This window comes from Pollachius pollachius (assembly GCF_949987615.1).
Source record: "Pollachius pollachius genome assembly, chromosome: 20".
Lineage (NCBI taxonomy): Eukaryota > Metazoa > Chordata > Actinopteri > Gadiformes > Gadidae > Pollachius > Pollachius pollachius.
Window position 1 is genome coordinate 10,766,680 of NC_136953.1, and position 18,995 is coordinate 10,785,674.

General features: G+C 43.1%; 5 protein-coding genes across 6 annotated transcripts; 3 read left to right on the forward strand and 2 right to left on the reverse strand.

Moving 5' to 3' along the window:
* The first annotated feature begins 699 nt into the window (after positions 1–699).
* On the forward strand, positions 700–3,594 carry LOC307090919 (uncharacterized protein). Of its 2 annotated transcripts, XR_013812693.1 has the most exons (8): positions 700–737; positions 940–1,076; positions 1,204–1,320; positions 1,574–1,627; positions 1,933–2,094; positions 2,465–2,587; positions 2,908–3,065; positions 3,212–3,594. XR_013812693.1 is itself a non-coding variant. In XM_079757727.1 (7 exons), exons 1-7 carry the CDS (start codon positions 731–733, stop codon positions 2,953–2,955), a joined length of 648 nt encoding a protein of 215 aa, XP_079613853.1. In that variant the 5' UTR covers positions 700–730; the 3' UTR covers positions 2,956–3,594. The 2 variants fall into 2 exon arrangements, 1 of the variants encoding a protein (XP_079613853.1); XM_079757727.1 differs by having other exon boundaries at positions 2,908–3,594.
* An 815-nt stretch (positions 3,595–4,409) lies between these two features.
* LOC307090917 (uncharacterized protein) lies at positions 4,410–6,795 on the forward strand. Its single transcript, XM_079757724.1, has 7 exons — positions 4,410–4,475; positions 4,682–4,818; positions 4,938–5,054; positions 5,317–5,370; positions 5,675–5,839; positions 6,212–6,334; positions 6,655–6,795. The coding sequence occupies exons 1-7, from the start codon at positions 4,469–4,471 to the stop codon at positions 6,700–6,702; spliced, it is 651 nt and encodes a 216-aa protein (XP_079613850.1). The 5' UTR covers positions 4,410–4,468; the 3' UTR covers positions 6,703–6,795.
* Positions 6,796–7,549: 754 nt separating this feature from the next.
* slx1b (SLX1 homolog B, structure-specific endonuclease subunit) lies at positions 7,550–10,158 on the reverse strand. The gene is made up of 5 exons (XM_079757723.1): positions 9,733–10,158; positions 9,590–9,641; positions 8,560–8,880; positions 7,877–8,098; positions 7,550–7,691 (listed from the first exon to the last, which is right to left on the reverse strand). The coding sequence occupies exons 1-5, from the start codon at positions 9,903–9,905 to the stop codon at positions 7,662–7,664; spliced, it is 798 nt and encodes a 265-aa protein (XP_079613849.1). The 5' UTR covers positions 9,906–10,158; the 3' UTR covers positions 7,550–7,661.
* A 376-nt stretch (positions 10,159–10,534) lies between these two features.
* Positions 10,535–12,702, forward strand: LOC307090922 (bolA-like protein 2). The gene is made up of 3 exons (XM_079757731.1): positions 10,535–10,684; positions 11,186–11,283; positions 11,378–12,702. Exons 1-3 carry the CDS (start codon positions 10,622–10,624, stop codon positions 11,475–11,477), a joined length of 261 nt encoding a protein of 86 aa, XP_079613857.1. The 5' UTR covers positions 10,535–10,621; the 3' UTR covers positions 11,478–12,702.
* Positions 12,703–13,891: 1,189 nt separating this feature from the next.
* Positions 13,892–16,637, reverse strand: LOC307091317 (protein C-ets-2-like; the record flags this gene model as incomplete). The annotated part of the gene is made up of 7 exons (XM_079758262.1): positions 13,892–14,107; positions 14,442–14,556; positions 14,685–14,883; positions 15,105–15,302; positions 15,695–15,898; positions 16,038–16,157; positions 16,619–16,637. 7 exons carry the CDS (start codon positions 16,635–16,637, stop codon positions 13,892–13,894), a joined length of 1,071 nt encoding a protein of 356 aa, XP_079614388.1.
* Between the last annotated feature and the right edge of the window lie 2,358 nt (positions 16,638–18,995).

Here is an 18,995-nt window from a genome sequence, read left to right on the forward strand (position 1 = left end):
CTCTATCGTTATGCCAACATCGACCTTAGGCCGATCAAGTTTCGGGCCGTGCGGAATCGGGATTTGGGCCGGCGGGTTCCGATGGACAAGTCCGTGATTCGTCAACAGAGCAATGGCGGGTGCTTCACACACATCTCCAGTCTCGAAAGCGCCGCCAGGAACAGTACATCCAACGACAACCATGGCTTCTTCATGAAGAAATACACTCCTCGATGTCAAACTTCTTATTTAATGACAACGATGAAGAAGCCCTGCAGCAATACACAAAATAACAACATAGGCTACAACCAGTAATTCCTGCATACACATGTCTAACATAAATATCTTCAGGAACTTAACCAACCATGACAACAACAACTATAGTAATCAAGAATGATAATGGACTTACACAAATAATGTTAAACAGCATAATATCCTCTGTAACAGGAACGTCTGTAATGCTGGCAAACACAATAAGGTGGACTCCTTGTTGAGCCGGTTAGCGGCCCGTAATCCAATACTATCCCCTAGTGGCCGGTGGTAAACTGCAATTTCCAGCAAACAGTTTCAAAAACATGTTTTCTAGAACTCATATACTATGTTGGGAAAACACCATGATATGTCTCCTTTAATGTAATATCAAGGACAGGAGAGCAGATGTGCCAATCCCCATTCCACACAAAAGGGGCGGGGCTGCGCTCAGACAGGATTCAGGGAGGGGAGCAGAATAACGGGACTATAAACCGTTATCATGGCAGGTAGGAGAACGCAATGCTTTGCTTCTTTGTGTGTAAACAATAAGTAGATCCCTTTGCTTACGATTTGGGGTTGTGAATTTACTAATTGCATCAGTATACGCAGTAACTTTTTTTCCTTCCTTTTCAGTTTTGTTTCTCTTGTAAGAAACTCCGTTTCAACTCTTGTGCAACCATACGAACGCATTTTTCTTCTGACTTCCAGACAAGGAAGAGGGAACAAGAACAACGGAGAACAGCCCACCGCTTGGGGTTGAGCAAGGTCCTCTGGTCTCGGTGACGTTCCAGAAGAACCCGGCACGCAAACAGAAGTACCTGGAGGCCCAACCTAAAGAATTAGGGGTACAAAACATCCACTGTAGTGCGTGTGCCAGCGTGTGCGTCAGCGTGTGTGTGTCCTGGGTGAGCGAGTGTGGTCATAAGAGTGTTAAGATGTCAACCCAAACTATTTCTTGTTTACATTTTGAAGATCACCCAGATAGGCCTGACTTTATATCAGATGTCCTGGGTGTTTGCGTTGGTCTACATCGATGCCGTGCATGGCGAAACCGTTCTGAGGGTTCTGTTCACCATTGCCTCTGTTGTGGTGAGTATCATATAATGTTTGATTAGAAAAATTGGGTCCATACTGGGTCTAATGTTCAGACGTCAGCTACAAAGGGATACGCAAACGAAATGGTCAACCTGTAGGCTATTTTCCTTTTTTCGATGTAGGAAAATTTATCGGAAAACATCCACAAAATATTGTTTAACTATATAACTGGGGCCAACGGTGGTGACTTATTTAACCTTGCTGTCATTAGACAGGGGATTGAGTGTCCTTTGCATTTATTTCCCAGGTGATACTAGCTGGAAGTCTGGCCATCGCTGCTACGACGCTGCACGTTCCCACTGTAAGTTAACTGTAGAACAAAGAAAAATAAATAAATAAATATATATACAGTATACATTATTTCGGTCACCGGCCCAATTCACTAACTTTGTAGAACTGCCCAGAGAATCACAAAGTTAGCTTGGACTAATGACAAACATCCTAACTGATCATCAAATCGCTACAAACTGTGTTCAATAAAACATATTGTATGTAGACGTCGTCGTTCGAAACACAACCGTCTCCAGTTCCAAGTTTGAAATCCTATTGAACAGACATATTTAGGCCGGGGATTTCTCCTTCTGATTCCCCTCCGTGTGTCCACAGCTGAGAGCCTGCCTTACCATGCAGATCCTGGCCATCGCTGCCTCGGTATTCGGCTTTATCCTCATGCTGGGGCAGTTTGAGAACGGCATTTTGCGTGGCTGCTGGTTTGACGAAAACCGCAATGAGACGACCATCCAGCGAAGCCTTTGCCAAAAAATGGATGCAAGTAGCCCCGTCTCCCATGGTTCATCTTTTTCGTTCAACGCTGTGGGAAACATTTGGAATATTGTGTAATACAAGTTGGAGGTGGGCCAAGAATGTTGAATCTGCCAGGAAGTTGGATAAAAAGATTTTTTTTATTTGGTATTCATTTTGGGTCTTGCAAAATATAAATATAAATATATATATAAAGGAAATACGAAAATTTGTTAATGTAAGTGTTGTTCATGTTCACAAAAGTGCAAAAAAAAAGGTTGAGGCAGACATAATTAAAGGTCAGAGCTACAGTTGGAAACTATATTGAGGCGTGACCCTGAAGCATCCCTTAGCTGCTATGGACGTCTAAAGGCCACCCCTGTGTGTTCACCAACAGCATACCTTCAATAACCTGCATGCGGGAGGGACGCTGGTGCAGACGGCGCTGGTGGCTATCTCCGTTACCCTGGCGGCCTACTGCTGCAAAGTGATCAACTGTTGTTCACCAGGATCCAGAATGGTGAGGGGCACGTCTAACAAAACAAGCCAAGCTTCCTTTTGGGGCTATTTCAAACTTTGGACCCCCAACTCATCCTTTGGGTTTAGTCGGTTATTTTGCAATCGCACAAATCAAATTTTTTGAGTTGGTCCAAAGTGATGCCACTTTTTGAAATCGTCCTTCATGATGTAGAACATTGGATAAGGGAACATTGCATAACCTCAGTTCCTGTGGTTCGATTTGTATTGTTTGTTAAAATGTGTCCGTGTACACAAATTCAACATCATTAACCAATGGGCGACTTCAGTCGGTTCTCATTGTGATTGTGTTTTCCCTTCCAGCCGGTGATCACTGTACAAGCCCCTTCCAACCCTTCTTCTCCTGAATGAGGCACCATGCACAGTTTTGGCATTGATTCGTTGTTCAAAGCATTACCGCTAACTGATTAACCTTCTGACATTTAGCCATCCAACTGATCCTTCAGATTGTCATCATTCTGGTACCTAGTTTGATTAACTCTTGTGAACATTTGCGAAATGTAAAACATTATTTTCAACACAATCATATAAAGCCATATGTAGCAGTTATCCCAGTTGCAAACCACCGAGGTGATTATACTGACTTCAGTTAACCCGTTTATTTCAGGGTTGGTGGACAGTCGGAGCAGGGGCTCTCTTGGGTGTGTGTGGTGATGGCTGGATGCACCACAGGTGTGCAGCCTTACCCAGCCCAGAGTTGTATCAGTCAGACTCGGGCCAGGTGAGGCTGCATAAACTATCACCCACACACACTCCACACCATACTAATAAGTCATTTTTAATCATTTATATAAATATTTTTTAGCATTATATAGAATGCAGTCTTTAACAGATAGGTCTTTATTTCATTTTTTTATGCAAGACAACGTGTATCGATTTTGTGTTCACAAGTGACTGCAAAGTATTGAGTACACTCACAAAACATAACAAGCATCCCCTCCTAGTCCTATTACCACCAAATATATGGAATATTCTAATGCAGTATACAAAACAAATGTGTATCCTGTAACTTGTTAAAAAAAAAAATAAAAATGTAAACTTGACATGTACATTTTTTATGAAAAAAATGATACTTCAAAGTTCCTTACCGTGCTTTGTCTTTGTTACAAAGCTATATTGCCTTCTGCTCAATCCTGTTATTATCCTCTATTAAATGTTTTGCGATAAAGTAGCACACAGATTAAACACAGATAAAGTAAATAGATAAATACATTGATTTGTAATAGCAACATTGATCTCAGTTGAATTGAAGTTTCAAGGGTCTTGTCATGATTGCATTATTTACATGCTTCGTTCAGTCAGATCTGCAGTTGCTCTTCCCAGTGACTCTTTGGAAGACCAGAGGATAAGTCTTACAAAACATCAATGATCTCAGTTGCTTGTTTTATTGCCGCTGCAATATCATGGACTTGACTTGAGTGTCCTTTATCACTTCACTAGCACTAGCTAGTGTCAAATATGTGTTTATGTTTATTGTTAATTTTATTCAGTGGTTAAATCACACACACACACACACACACACACACACACACACACACACACACACATTACATGAGATGATTAAGTGACAGCAGTGATCTCTTCCAGGTCTCCGTTGCAACACTTTGGAATAAAAGTATTCAGTCTGATTGCGTGTCTCTCTAATAAATGCACAAACTGAGGCACTATATTTCTGAAATCAAAACTTAAAAGTGTTTTTATCTATCTTATGTTATCAAAAAGTTGCTTTCAATTTAATATCGAAGACAGGAAGTAAGAGGGGCGAGCAGATGTGTCAATCCCCATTTCACACCAAAGGGGCGGGGCTGCGCTCAGACAGGATTCAGGGAGGGGAGCAGAATAACGGGGACTATAAACCGTTATCATGGCAGGTAGGAGAACGCAATGCTTTGCTTCTTTGTGTGTAAACAATAAGTAGATCCCTTTGCTAACGATTTGGGGTTGTGAATTTACTAATTGCATCAGTATACGCAGTAACTTTAGGCATTTCCTTCCTTTTCAGTTTTGTTTGTCTGGTAAGAAACTCCGTTTCAACTCTTGTGCAACCATACGAACGCATTTTTCTTCTGACTTCCAGACAAGGAAGAGGGAACAAGAACAACGGAGAACAGCCCACCGCTTGAGGTTGAGCAAGGTCCTCTGGTCTCGGTGACGTTCCAGAAGAACCCGGCACGCAAACAGAAGTACCTGGAGGCCCAACCTAAAGAATTAGGGGTACAAAACATCCACTGTAGTGCGTGTGCGTGTGCGTCAGCGTGTGAACTGGGTGAGCGAGTGTGGTCATAAGCGTGTTAAGATGTCAACCCAAACTATTTCTTGTTTACTTTTCCAAGATCACCCAGATAGGCCTGACTTTATATCAGATGTCCTGGATGTTTACGGTAGTCAAGCTCGATGCCGTGCATGGCGAAACCGTTCTGAGGGTACTTTTCGCCATTGCCTCTGTAGTGGTGAGTATCATATGTTTGATTAGAAAAATTGGGTTCCATACTGGGTCTAATGTTCAGATTTCGATTCTTTTAAACGTCAGCTACAAAGGGATAGGTAAACGAAATGTTCAACCTGTATTTTCCTTCTTTGTTTTTCGATGTAGGAAAATTAATCGAAAAACGTCCACTAAATATTGTTTAACGCTTGGGCCAACGTCGGTGAGCCATTTAACCTTGCTGTCATTAGACAGGGGATTGAGTGTCCTTTGCATGTGATTCCAAGGTGATACTAGCTGGAAGTCTGGCCATCGCTGCTAAGACGCTCCACATTCCCACAGTAAGTTAACTGTACAACAAAGAAAAATAAATATATATATATATATACAGTATATATTATTTCGGTCACTGGCCCAATTCACTGACTTTGTAGAACTGCCCAGAGAATCAAAAAGTGAACTTGGACTAATGACAAACATCCCCTCTGATCATCAAATTGCTACAAATTGTGTTTAACACAACATGTTGTGTGTAGCCTTGGTCGTTCGAAACACAACCGTCTCCAGTTCCAAGTTCAAATCCTATCGAACAGACATATTTAGGTCGGGGATTTCCCCTTCTGATTCCCCTCCGTGTGTCCACAGCTGAGAGCCTGCCTTACCATGCAGATCCTGGCCATCGCTGTCTCGGTATTCAGCTTTATCCTCATGTTCGAGGGGGTTGCGAACGGCCAGCATGGCTGCTATTTTTGGGGCTACGACAACCACAATGAGACGACCAACCGGCAAAGCGTTTGCGCTAAAATTGAGGCAAGTTGCACCTTCTCCCATGGTTCATCTTTTACGTTCAACACTGTGGGAAACAGTGGGAATATTATGTAATACAAGTTGGAGGTGGGCCAAGAAGGTTTTATCTGCGAGGAAGTTGGATAAAATACGTTTTTCTTTTGTGGTATTCATTTTGGGTCTTGCAAAATATAAATATAAAAAAATAGATAAAGGAAATATCAAAAATTTGGTAATGTAAGTGTTGTTCATGTTCATATAAGTGCAAAAAAGAAAGTTGAGGTAGACATAATCAAAGGTCAGAGCTACATTTGTACACTATACTGAGGCATGACTCTGCAGCATCTATTAGCTGCTATGGACGTCTAAGGCCCACCCCTGTGTGTTCACTAACAGCATGCCTTCAATAACCTGCACGCGGGAGGTATGCTGGTGCAGACGGCGCTGGTGGCTATCTCCGTTACCCTGGCGGCCTACTGCTGCAAAGTGATCAACTGTTGTTCACCGGGATCCAGAATGGTGAGGGACACGTCTAACAGCACAAGCCAAGCTTACTTTTGCGGCTATTTCAAACTTAAGGGACCCCCAACTCACCCTTTGGGTTTAGTCGTTTTTTTGCAAACGCACAAATCAAATTGTTAGAATTGGTTCAAAGTGATGCTACTTTTTGACATCGTCCTTCATGATGTAGAACATTGGATAAGCGAACATCGCATAACCTCAGTTCCTGTGGTTCGATTTGTATTGTTGTTAAAATGTGTCTGTGTACACAAATTCAACATCATTAACCAGTGGGCGATTTCAGAAGGTTCTCATTGTGATTGTGTTTTCCCTTACAGCCAGTGATCACTGTACAAGCCCCTTCCAACCCTTCTGCTCCTGAATGAAGACAGACGCTTTGCAAAGAAAGTGGAATCACTGACTAACACATAAATTCAAACCACATATATGGTTTACTGCTACGCAGATGTTGAGGCAACATGCACAGTATTGGCATTGATTCGTTGTTCAAAGCATTACCGCTTACTAATTAACCTGACATTTAGCAATCCAACTGATCCTTCAGATTGTCATTATATTAGATTATACTGACTTTAGTTAACCCGTTTATTTCAGGGTTGGTGGACAGTCGGAGCAGGGGCTCTCTTGGGTGTGTGTGGTGATGGCTGGATGCACCACAGGTGTGCAGCCTTACCCAGCCCAGAGTTGTATCAGTCAGACTCGGGCCAGGTGAGGCTGCTTAAACTATCACCCACACACACTCAACACCATGCTAATAAATCATTAATTATTATTATTTTTGCATTGAATAGAATACACTGTCAGATAACTCTTTATTTCATTTTTTATGCAAGACAACGTGTGGCCCTTTTGTGTTCACAAGTGACTGCAAAGTGTTGAGTACACTCACAAAACATAATTAGGTTTGCTTCAAGCTGCTGAAGGCGAGATTTTAAAGTTTAAAAGTACTCAGCATCCCCTCCTAGTCCTATTACCACCAAGTATATGGAACATTCTAATACAGTATACAAAACAAATGTGTATCCTGTAACTTGTTAAAATAAAAAAATATTTTTTTTAACTTGACATGTAATCTTTTATAAAAACATGATACTTCAAAGTTCCCTACCCTGTTTTGTCTTTGTTGCACAGCTTCTTTATATTGCTTTCTGCTCAATCCTGTTATTATCCTCTATTAAAAAATGTTTTGCGATAAAGTAGCACACAGATTAAACGCAGATAAATAATAGATAAATACATTGATTTGTAATAGCAACATTGATCTCAGTTTGAATGGAAGTTTTAAGGGTCTTGTCATGATGCATTATTTACATGCTTTTTACGGTCAGATCTGCAGTTGGTCTGCCCAGTGACTCTGTGGAAGACCAGAGGATAAGACTTAGCAAGTTAAAATCACTTAATGCAACATCAATTTTTTTTTTGTTTGTGTCTGCAGTATTATGGACTTGACAAGTGTCCTCGCCTTTAGCACTTTATCCTTGTTAGTTTCAAATGTTTATTGTCTCACACACACACACACACACACACACACACACTTACATGGGATGAGGAAGTGGCGGCGGTGATCTCTTCCAGGTCTCCGTGGCAACCCTTCTGATGGCGGACCAGGCTGCCCCAGAGCACAGAGTGGTGACAGGATGGACATTCCCCCTCCACAGGGAGGAGGTGGGACGGCTCCGCGTGCAGGAAACGCTTGGCCAGGCAAAACATGTGGCTGGTCATGGGACAGGAAGGTTGGAGGCAGGACAGTTGTTCTGCGGCCTAGCGAAAGAGGAAAGTGCCATGGTCAACTCTTTTCTTTCCACTGATTGTGTGTGGAATAACAAGGAGGTGCTTGGGACGTAGGGTGTCAGACAGCAGGCCAAACATTTGATTGATAATATATAATGTAAACAACATGTATACATTGTTGCCCTGTGATTTCAAGGAAGCGGCATTTCGCAGAGGGACAAATGTTATGTTAGATGTCTTGAAAGGAGAATAACGGATCACATCACGTCATTATGTAGTATCATTTGATTTCCAGCCCCAACTAAAGGTCTCGACCCTAAACCAAGTCTCTAATCTTCAGTAGAAGCTAAGGGACTTGAATCATTGGTACTGCGTTGCTGAATGCTCCACAAGTGAACAACAGCGCAATAACGTGTCAACACACAACCAAAGTCGTTCATAATGCCCCCGACCTCTTCAGCACGGACCGGCCTAGTAGAACAGAGACATACCTTGACGGGACGTTTGCACAGGAAACACGAGTCCTTCGCCACCTCTCCCTCTTCCTCGGACTGCGACGGCTGCTGCTTCTTGGCCCGGACGGCGCCGAACGCCAGCGGGATGTGGAGGGGCGGCTGGAGGCCGGGCTCAAAGTCCATGCGGTACTCCTGCTTGAGCCAGCGGGTGGTCAGCGGCAGGCGGTCCCAGGGGGGCGCACGCAGCATGCTGGAGACCACGCGCCAGTGGAACTGCAGGCTTGACTCCTTCTTGGCGCGCCGCGGCACGTGGGTCAGCCGCCGCGAAGAGTGCGGGTGCTGCCACGCCCACTCAAACTAGACGGACGGGGCGCAGGGGTTAGGAATACTAGGGAAAGGTTTGGGTTAAAGTTGACATACCACCAGGTGTGAGTGGAATCAGCCTCTTTCTGACATCACAAGTGGGCGTGTCCACCTAGATGTAGAACAGATAGATGAGCAACGTCTGCTACAGTCCACTGGGTAGACTGATCCATCCAGCACACATCTAGGCGGACACCTCCACTTGTGATGTCAGAAGAGGCAGATTTTCAAAACAGTGTGTAACGGCTAATCACACTCACACCTGGTGGTATAATATGGGACCTTTAAGGTTTATGGCAGCCCATTTTGACACCCATAGAGGTCCTAGGAGTCTCTCCCCCTCTGCTGTCCACTTTCACATAATCAAGCTGCTTTCCTAGATAGTGAAGTGAGTTCTCGTTCATGGGGGCTATGCCGTCTTGGCTTTATTGGCTTGTCCCATGCACTGAAAATCCCAACAATGTACCAATGAACATGGGCTGCACCAACATATCCCACAGTACTGTGTAAATAATGTAAGCCAGAGCGGCACTCGTCCCATTCGCCCCCTTTCAGCCATAGAAGTTGGTCTAAATAAGAAAGATTCTCCCATCATGATCAGATTCTGACTCCCATTCCTTCATTTTGGCTGGGTTACGCAGGAACAGTATCAAATACAAAAAGTTGAACAAAGACATTATGCCAAGTATGTTGTACTACTCACCCGTAGAGCAGCAATGTCCGAAGGAAAACCATGAATAATCAGAACCATTTCCCTGAATAGGAAAAAGAATAAAAGCATACATAAATGATAACCAATTTGTCGGTTGATTGTGAAATATGAAGTACGACAGTTTGTGTTATTACCATGGCCCTCTCCCACTCGTCCTCTTGGCTCCCCCTCGTTGTCGGCCAGCATTGTGCTGTCCAATGCGACGCTCAGGGTTGACCGTAAACCCAATATAGATGCGACCTTTAAATTTAGGATTGGTGCAAAATAACATGTATACGCCAAAGAAGCTCTCGACTTCTACTACCATTTTGTGATGTAATACTTATGATTGACTAAAAACAGCAGATCAACAAGAGACGGTTTTTAAAAACAAAACATTTAGGCTCCTCAGTGGCAACAACGATGCTACACCCGACCTCTAATCTTATAAAACAAGACGAAATTGATTTGAAGATGATATAACATAAGCAACATTACTTTGTTGTCATTGGTAACATATTTCCATTTGTTTGCTCATGTTGGATGCATTGTTGTCACACTGATAACGATGAGCGTGTGTAGCTCTGAGCCACTGTAAACAAGGCAGACACAGTACACTAAATATCAGGAAGACCACGATTTGCCTGATTCAATTGTATCAAAAAGGGAGAGATCACATGTATATTAAAAACGTTCGAAAATTGAAAAATTATGGAAAAAACATATTTAATCAAAAGTACAAAAACATAATTTTATATCAATGTAAAACACACCTACACAAATATTATTTAAAAACAGTCAAAACATTACCGAGTCCCTGTCCAAGGACCCTTTAGTTCTCTTTCACTATTGGCTACTTCAAAAGCCTATTCTGTTACACGGCTTTTAAACAACGCACCTCATTGGTCAATCCTTTTCGTGACGCGTTTGGTTTTATTTCGTTTCCTGGTTATACCAGAATCAGCAGAAATTTCCCTCATCGGCATCCAGTGAGGAATGAATTAAGAACGCTTTCTTCTAACTAGGTTTTTGCTTAACTTCACTATGGTTGTTACGGCTGAAGTGCTTCGTGATAAACTCTTGAAAGAGCTTGAAGCAGTACATGTGGTATGGTTAGTTTAAAACACGTGTCTTTTGAGCTTAAATACGTCTATTATGGTTACCCGAGTAGGCCAAATACGTGGTGGTTGGATCATAATCATTTATTTTCCAGAGCACTATAGCTTTATTTGAGATAGCAAACACTTGAGTAACCAATGGTCCTGTTTCAAACATGTCTATGCTTCTATTATCAGTGGCATTTAAAAATGTCGCTCAATTCAATGGCTATGTTTGTACTTTTCCTCAAAACATGGTTATAGCCATCATTTATCATTTTCACTTAAAGGATTGCGGTATAACTTGTACGAGGATCTTAAAAAAACACCTTAGATGGAAAATATCAAGAAAATGGTCTTCAAAGTCTTTGGAATGATGTGTAATCAACCCGATTGGTTTGGTTTATCTGACTTTTTTATCATACATCTTACTATACAGTCTTGTTATAACTCATGTAGTACATGCATGGAGCCACAATGACCTCAATCTTATTTCCTATATGATGTATAGGAGATTGAAGATACATCCCCAAACAGATGTGCGGCCAGCTTCAAAGCCCTAATAGTGTCCTGCCAGTTTGAGGGCAAACCACTGCTACAGAGACACCGGTATAGTATAGCACTACACGGCACTACCCTTGACCTGGCAACCAACATCCACAATCCAAAATGTAATGAATATCTGATCCCTGTTTATTGATAGGCTCGTCAACGGCTGTTTAGCTGCAGAGCTGAAAGAAATCCACGCATTTGAACAGAAGACTCTCACACCGGATCAGTGGGAAAAGCAGAAATCGCAGTGATGAACGCACACATTGAAACATGCACTGATACGTTTACGGTCGAGTTACATAGTGTAATTTAACAAAGTTAATCCAATGTATCATACAGTATTAGTAATGATAAAATGTCATTCCCTTCCCCCTTGCTTACTCTTTTTGATTAACACTGTTTTTTGTAATTGTCACTGGATAAGGTTAAAGAGGTTTTTACTTGAGTTGGCATTATTCAAATTGAGGATATTCGTTAAGCCTATGAGTTATCTATAATGCAATACAGTGATACAGGCCATGTTTTAGTCACTAAGCCACCAGAGACGGAAATCCCAAATGTTCAGGTTCCAAAAAAAAATTCATTTGCAATCCACACTTGAATAAATGTGTACAAATAAAAGACCATCTGAGCCATATTAGCCGTTTTATAACTATCGTAGAAACAATGCTTAAATTGAACACGTTTATTTATATCTATATATTTGGGTTTGTCTTGTATCAAAATAATGAATGCAGTAAGCACCCTGACGTCATATGCCACCATTAAGCTCACTGTTTAATTCCCTTTATTACTCCCTTGTCTTGACACGCCAGAGTTCAAATATACATAATTCAATATTCAAATGCTCCGAACACTCCCACTCACAAAACACACATTTATCCCCTGGAGTGAAGGGAAGAGGCCCTGCATAAGTCCACATTAGGCTAGGCTGGTGTGTGGCGAACCTCGCCTAAAAGGGGCGACGCAGGTCTGCACATCAAGCGTAAACAATGGACCACTCACAGACAGACCACCTGCCATCATAGTAGCATGGGGTTCAGAAGGGACACATTAGAAGCTCTCTCGCTTCCTTCACTGACCTTGTGTTTACTGGGAACGGGCAAGGCTTATGCGGCTATCGATTCCCCCACCTCCCCCGCGTCGCCAGACACATTTCCCCGTCCCCGCAAATGTGCTAAGTATACCAATGTTCTCCAATTGTAATTTTGAAGCTCCCGTTTTGAGTGAGAGTAGTAACGAAAACACTTAAAACATGCATGTAAAAATGTGTTTTGAAACATGAATTTAACTTTCAGGCATTGTATTCATTGACATGCTCAGAGTCAATAAGAGCTTATTTCAGAGGTCTGTGTGACATTTTATCCAAAAACGAAAATTGTCATATTGTGCACTTGACATCTGATGATCAACATTACATGAATTTAGGGAATCAAAATCAGTGCCTTACACACCTTGAGTTTAAGGTAAAATGGAATTTTATACGCTTGACTTGTTTATTTTTTACATTTCTGACAATTACATTTGATACATAAACTAAATATTTGCATCCTCAATAATCAACTTAATGGATGTCAACCATTTTTATAAGTACTCCACACTGAATGTGAAATTAAAAACTTGTTACATTAGAAGTATACTTCTGTTTTATTATACAGCTGAGAGGGGTGCAAACAAACAGTATTCAAATGTACAAGAGAGTAGAACATTAATATTATGTGTTATTCCAAGCATGTCAATTAGAATGGCATCCTTCATGTTTGACTGTTTCATGAGTAACAGGAAAAGACCCCATGATTACGTCACATGAAAAGGTTAGACGTGTGAAGCGCAGTGTGAGGGACCATGCTCAGTGTGTGAAGGGGATTATTTCCACCACTTTTACCCCCCATGGTCGGTTTGCCATGCAGCTAATGAAACATAAGATGCAGTGTGGGTGGATGGAACATTGAGTGAGAGTGTGTGTATGAGTGAGAGTGTGTGTGTGACCAATGAAACCAATGAACACTTGCAATCTTATGGCGCAATATTTCTGATGAAACAAATTATTTAATATAGTATTACGATCAACAACGAGTATTACGATTTTTTTTTTCTCAATTTATTTAAGGACCTGGAACGCCACGGTTATAAACCAAACTAGGCTTCACGATGGCTACCACTTCAATAGCAGTATTGTATGAATAAAATCTGACTCAATGCCCCATGCTTACATGTACCGTTCAAGTAGGGATGTTAGAGGGTGGCAGTATATTAAGAACAATGCCCAATCATTGTCAACAAAACGGCCTAAATGAAACCAGTCTCAATGGACAGGAGCGCAAGAGTCAAGTTAAGAGTAGAGGAAAATTGATTCCACTGGATGTACAAAAAAAACATTTTAATCAGCTGTGGCCCTGAGCCACCCTCTGTAGAAACCAACCCATCCTCCAAACCTCAACCCCTTCCATCCAGACACATACAAACCACAGAAAATCACCTTCCATTTGTCAACAGATGATGGTACCATTTTCACTGTTTAAATCAGTAATCATTTACAATTAGAGAAAAATATACACATATACATGATAGTGGATGGAGGGAGGGGCGGGATATTAATGCAGAGCCCGGCTGAAAGACTTCTGGGTTCGATACCCAACGTCCGCAGCGTACCTCGTACCGACGCTCAGTCCTGGTTCTTGGCGCTGACGTCAAGCATGGCGTGCAGCTCCCCGGGCTCGTAGCCCAACAGGCCCTGCAGGTTGCACACGAAGCGGTAGACGTAGCGCTTGCCCGCCGTCTTGTGGATGATGTTCTTGTCATAGTAGTAGCGCAGGCCACGGCTCAGCTTCTCGTAGTTCATCTTGGGCTTGTTTTTCCTGCGGCCCCACAGCAGGGCTACCTGAGGACACGTCCGCGGGGGACCCGACAGAACGGGGTGTCAGGTTGAGTCCCGTTTGAGCTGTGCAGCCTTCCAGCGGCGTTACGGTCTCAAAAGGCTTTTGTGGGCCACGTTTTAAACCACCCCTCTAGCCCTAGCCCTACACAAAGCAAGGAAAAACCTCCTTTCCCATCAGCCGTAGGTTGATGGGAATCCAACAATCAATTCCTGGTTCGAGGAATGGTTAAGGGTGCACCTCTAAATCGTAAAAACAGTCAAGATTTAATGTTTCACCTCCACTGTGAAATGACCCATTGGGAGAGAGTCCATTGTACATGTGATTTATGTGACCTACCTCATCGGGGTCGGTCAGCTTGAACTCCCAGCCGTTGCCCGTCCAGCTTATGCAGGACTGGCAGCTGCGGTCGGTCAGGAGCTCCAGGAGGAACTGCCAGAGTTGAATGGGGCCACTGCCTGGGGGGGAAGGCGGTTTGTTACCATCGCCTCTAAAGACTGCATAACGGTAGTGGGGATCTGGGCCTGCGGCCACTAATCCGAGAACAGATTCATCATCAGAGAGACTAAGAGAAGGCTGCACGTACCTGTGTAGCCAGCCAGGATGGCCGCCGGTATCATGACCCCTCCCAGGTCGGTCATGTTGCCCATGAACTCTTTGAAGCCTCTGTGGCGCTGCGGCAAGACAAAGGGGTCCGTCTCCTGGATCTGAGTGGTCCAGGACAGCGAGCCGGTGATGTCAGCGTCCTCATAGTGGATCATGTCCGCTTCTGAATCCGTCTCTGCAAGTAGACACACAATCAAAAATAAATAAAGTTTGATTCAGTTTCTTATAGAGAGTATTGATTGTTTTAATATCTTTTCAAAGAACTGTTAATGGTGCTGTAGATTTAAAAGCTATTATTTGAGTATAATTTATTAGAAATGACACTGCCATCCTTCAGCTTATAGTGAGTGAAATCCCCTGTCAGAATATTAGTGAGTTCCGAGTCCCGAACCTTACCTCCGGGTTCCCCAGCCTCTTGCAGCGGTGGGGCAGAGGAATTGCTTCTACAAGGTCCATTGCCGTTGAATGTAAAACAGTCGTCGTGTTGCACAGACCCTGCAGGCTCCAGAGTGTGGAGCTGCTGGGCTTGGTCCACATGAGCATCACTGTAGTGCAGGTGGCCACTCTGCTGCTCAACATACTCTGCATAGTAGTCTGGAGGTGGCGAAAGAAAGTTGACAAAGGGCAAAGATGGGGGGGAAGAAGATTGATGTAACGCACTGTGCAAGGCAATGTAATTGGTCTGCATTTATATAGCGCTTTTATCCAAAACACTTTACAATATTGCTTGACATTCACCCATTCGTGCATATTCACACACCGACGGCGGTGTCAGCCATGCAAGGCGACAGCCAACTTGTCGGGAGCAGTTAGATGTAGGTGCCTTGCTCAGCGACACCCCGACACTCTAGCTAGGAGTAGCCAGGGATCAAACTAGCAACCTTGCTGTAACCAGCCAACCCGCTCTACCTCCTGAGTAACCGCCGCCCATGCTACTGCCACAATGTGGTTTAAACAGCACCACCGCTGTTGAAAGGAGCCTTCACCTCTCTGCATCGTCTCCAGGTGCTCCCACAGTATCTCTCCGGCGGTACAGTCCGAGGTCAGGCCCAGGAACGTCTCCCTGTCCAGTTCACACAGTTCGCTCCCCTGCATGCCCCGTAAATTCGGACCCAGGCTTTGGAGGCCAAACTCGGCCCGACACCAGTCCAGCCAATGGTTGACTTCCCACTGGGACCAAAGATGAGGATCTAGAGCAGAGCAAAAAACAATGGTAAAAACTAATAAGGGATGCTTCCTCTTCTTTTTGACCCATTGAGACAAAACGTATTGTTCTGCCTGGCACATTTTCTTTCACGCAGTCCTCCAGGTTAGGGGATCCGATAGTACCTTGTGGGAAGTGTCGGTCATTCCTCTCCTGGTCAAAGCCCTGAAATGTAGCGCTCACCGCCTGGCTCAGCACCTCCTTACTGGTGGGCGTGAGGGGCGGGACCTCCAGGGGGTCCAATTCTGAAGACAAAACAAAACAGGACACTGGTTCAAACAAACCTTCACATAGCCCTTACACTCTTATCCAATGTGTATAATATGAAGGATGGTATGAAGCGAACCAGCAATTACATTTTGTTTAATTCCCTACCAAAAAAAAAACAATTAAAAATTAGGAAGATGGTACGTTTAGTTTAACTTACACACTAGATAAAAGGCCCAATTGAGGGATATCATCATACATGGTCGCCAACAATAACACAATAAGGTAATGGACTATTGTGGTCCCATATTCAACATGTATTGGAAGAGTGAAGGAGCATACAGCAGAGGCAGCATCAAGTTTAAAGCCCAAATTATTTCTAAAACACACATAACTATCAAAATAATCAAACTTTTGTTCTATTAAGGTAGCTAGCTCCTCCGTTTCTATAATGTCCCCGGCGCTGATGAGACTGACGGGGCTCGCTCCTAGTCCTTACCGTAGGTGATCCAGTCCATCTGAAGGCCAGGGGTGATGAGTGGAGGGAGAAGTGATCCTGCCAGGAGGCGGCTTGGGGCTTTAATAGAGTGGGACAGCCAGGGAGGGGGGACAGCCCGTGACGGATACATGTCACTCCTGTGCACCGGGGCGGGAAGAGATGGAGGCCAGCTGAGGCATGGAGAAGGGGTGTTGAGTGTATGAGGTTTATTAAAACTGTTTTGTTGGGTTTACATTGTGGTGTTCTATTAGTGGAGTCTAATTAGGCGGGGGGGGGGGGGGGGGGGGGGGGGGGGGGGGTGAGAAGACGTAGTCCATCGCAGGCTTTTTAGGATAAAATAAAATAAATATGAATCCGTCTATACGGTCAAAGCTGTAGAATTGCTTATCTTACATTTCGGTATGAATGTCAAGCAGTCTTAGAAGAGCAACGTGTATGTTTTGCCCAACTGTCCTAGAAATCCTCAGCAAAATAAGGGGCAGCATATTAACAGAAAGTTGTGTTGGCAAGTCTGGAGACCCCTTTTGTATGAAATTATGAAATTCAGGGCGGTACGGGCGGTGCTAGCTGGTAAGATAATATCTCTGCAACACAATAGATTTCTTTGAAATAACGTCAAAAATGTTGGTTGACATTGCAATTTTTAATTGTTCTAAACTAGTGTTTATACCTTGGAAACCTTTAACTATAACGGAAATACAATATTAAGGACATAAAACTTGCTTTTTCTGTTTTGGGGTTTAACCTTCTCTTTAGATAAAGTATTCTGAGAAAAAATACTAATTATTTATTCATTTCAAACTGCAGATATTGCTGGTGTAAAAAAAAAAGCTTACTTTTGGCTTCGGGTGAGTTTAGTTTACATATTTAAATGTAGTCAATGTGAAAATACATACAATCCGTCAACATAAAAACTCAAATCAGTAGATCTGTTTCAGTTCTGTTTTCCTGCTGTACTTTGTTCCGTTTTTCTCTTGTTGGAAACGCACATCGGCCCAGATCATCTGAGTAGGCTACTAGATGATCTCGGGGAGTGAGTAAACCAGTTCCTCTTTATCTGGTCAATTTAGAGACTGCTCCACTCAAGCTTTGAAATGCAAGTAGGCCTACTGACTTAAGCAATTACTTATTTTGCGAATAGTAAAATGAAGGAAAGTTATAGCCAACATAACATTAGGTTACGATATAAAGATGTCTTGAACTAAACCACTATTCTCATACGGTCGACAAAAAGGCCATGTTATTAAATGAGCACACCACTCCACAATATATTTATTACACGACTCTTCTTAATGCTGTAGGATGCTCCATTCACTTGAATGGGCCTTCCCGACTTCCGGCGGTCATTTATTTTTGTATATTTTACCGTTGCTAAGCATATATTGACCGCTGTCAAGGAAAGTGGATTTTTTAACTCACTCCCCAATTCCCCTGGCCCAGAACATTAAACAATCATCGGTGTTTCTGATATGAGGGCCAAAGCGTTGCCGTTTTACCGACCGGATACGGCAAGTCTTATCCATTGATTAGCTACGTGGTTTGGATACGTCACCCCTTGTATTCTTCTGATTGGTCGTAGCGTTATCCAATGGCGTGCAGTGATATTTTCAAACGCATGCTTGGATTTGGGCCAATTTTTCATTACTTGTTACCAGACCCTACAGCTTTCTAGATGTGGATCTGGATTTCCAGGCTAGTCTTTCCGTATCACTCCGCAAATACTCCGGTAACCTACCCAGCGTATTCGGTTGCTAAGCGACTTCGACTAGTTCTCTGCTAATCGACACTACGAACTGTAACAAAGACACCGTGTGAAGTTATTTTTTCGGTTTGGCAGGTAGCCGTGTAATAAGCGGGATAACTTATAGAATGCCGGTCATTATCGAAAAAAAAAAAAAAAAAAGCCCAGACAGTGCGAACCGAAAACCAACGTGAAGTGGCGGTGTCTTGCCTCGCCCTGAAGGGGCTTATTTTCCCGATAATGACCGGCGTTATATACATTATCCCTTTCATAATATTCCTAATCCTATGACCTTAGCAACTACTCAAATCAATTTAACGAAAGGGTCAAGAGAAAATGGAAATCGTGGCCAATGGTAAAATATCAATTTTATTGTAGACCATCAACACTAGGCCAAATCATCTCGTTTTAAAACGTGCTCTGCCGCTTCCTTCACTCGCCCTTTCGGTAGTCCTTAATGTGGACCAGGATCCATCCGGACGGTCCGAGGATGGCCAAACACATAACGGTCATCACCCCGATGGTTTCCTTACACACAACACAGGTTACTTTAATACTGACGCACAAATGTAGAGATTTAACAGCTCCGACACTGGTAGGCCCGAGGCCCCACGTGGACAGAATACTGTACTCACG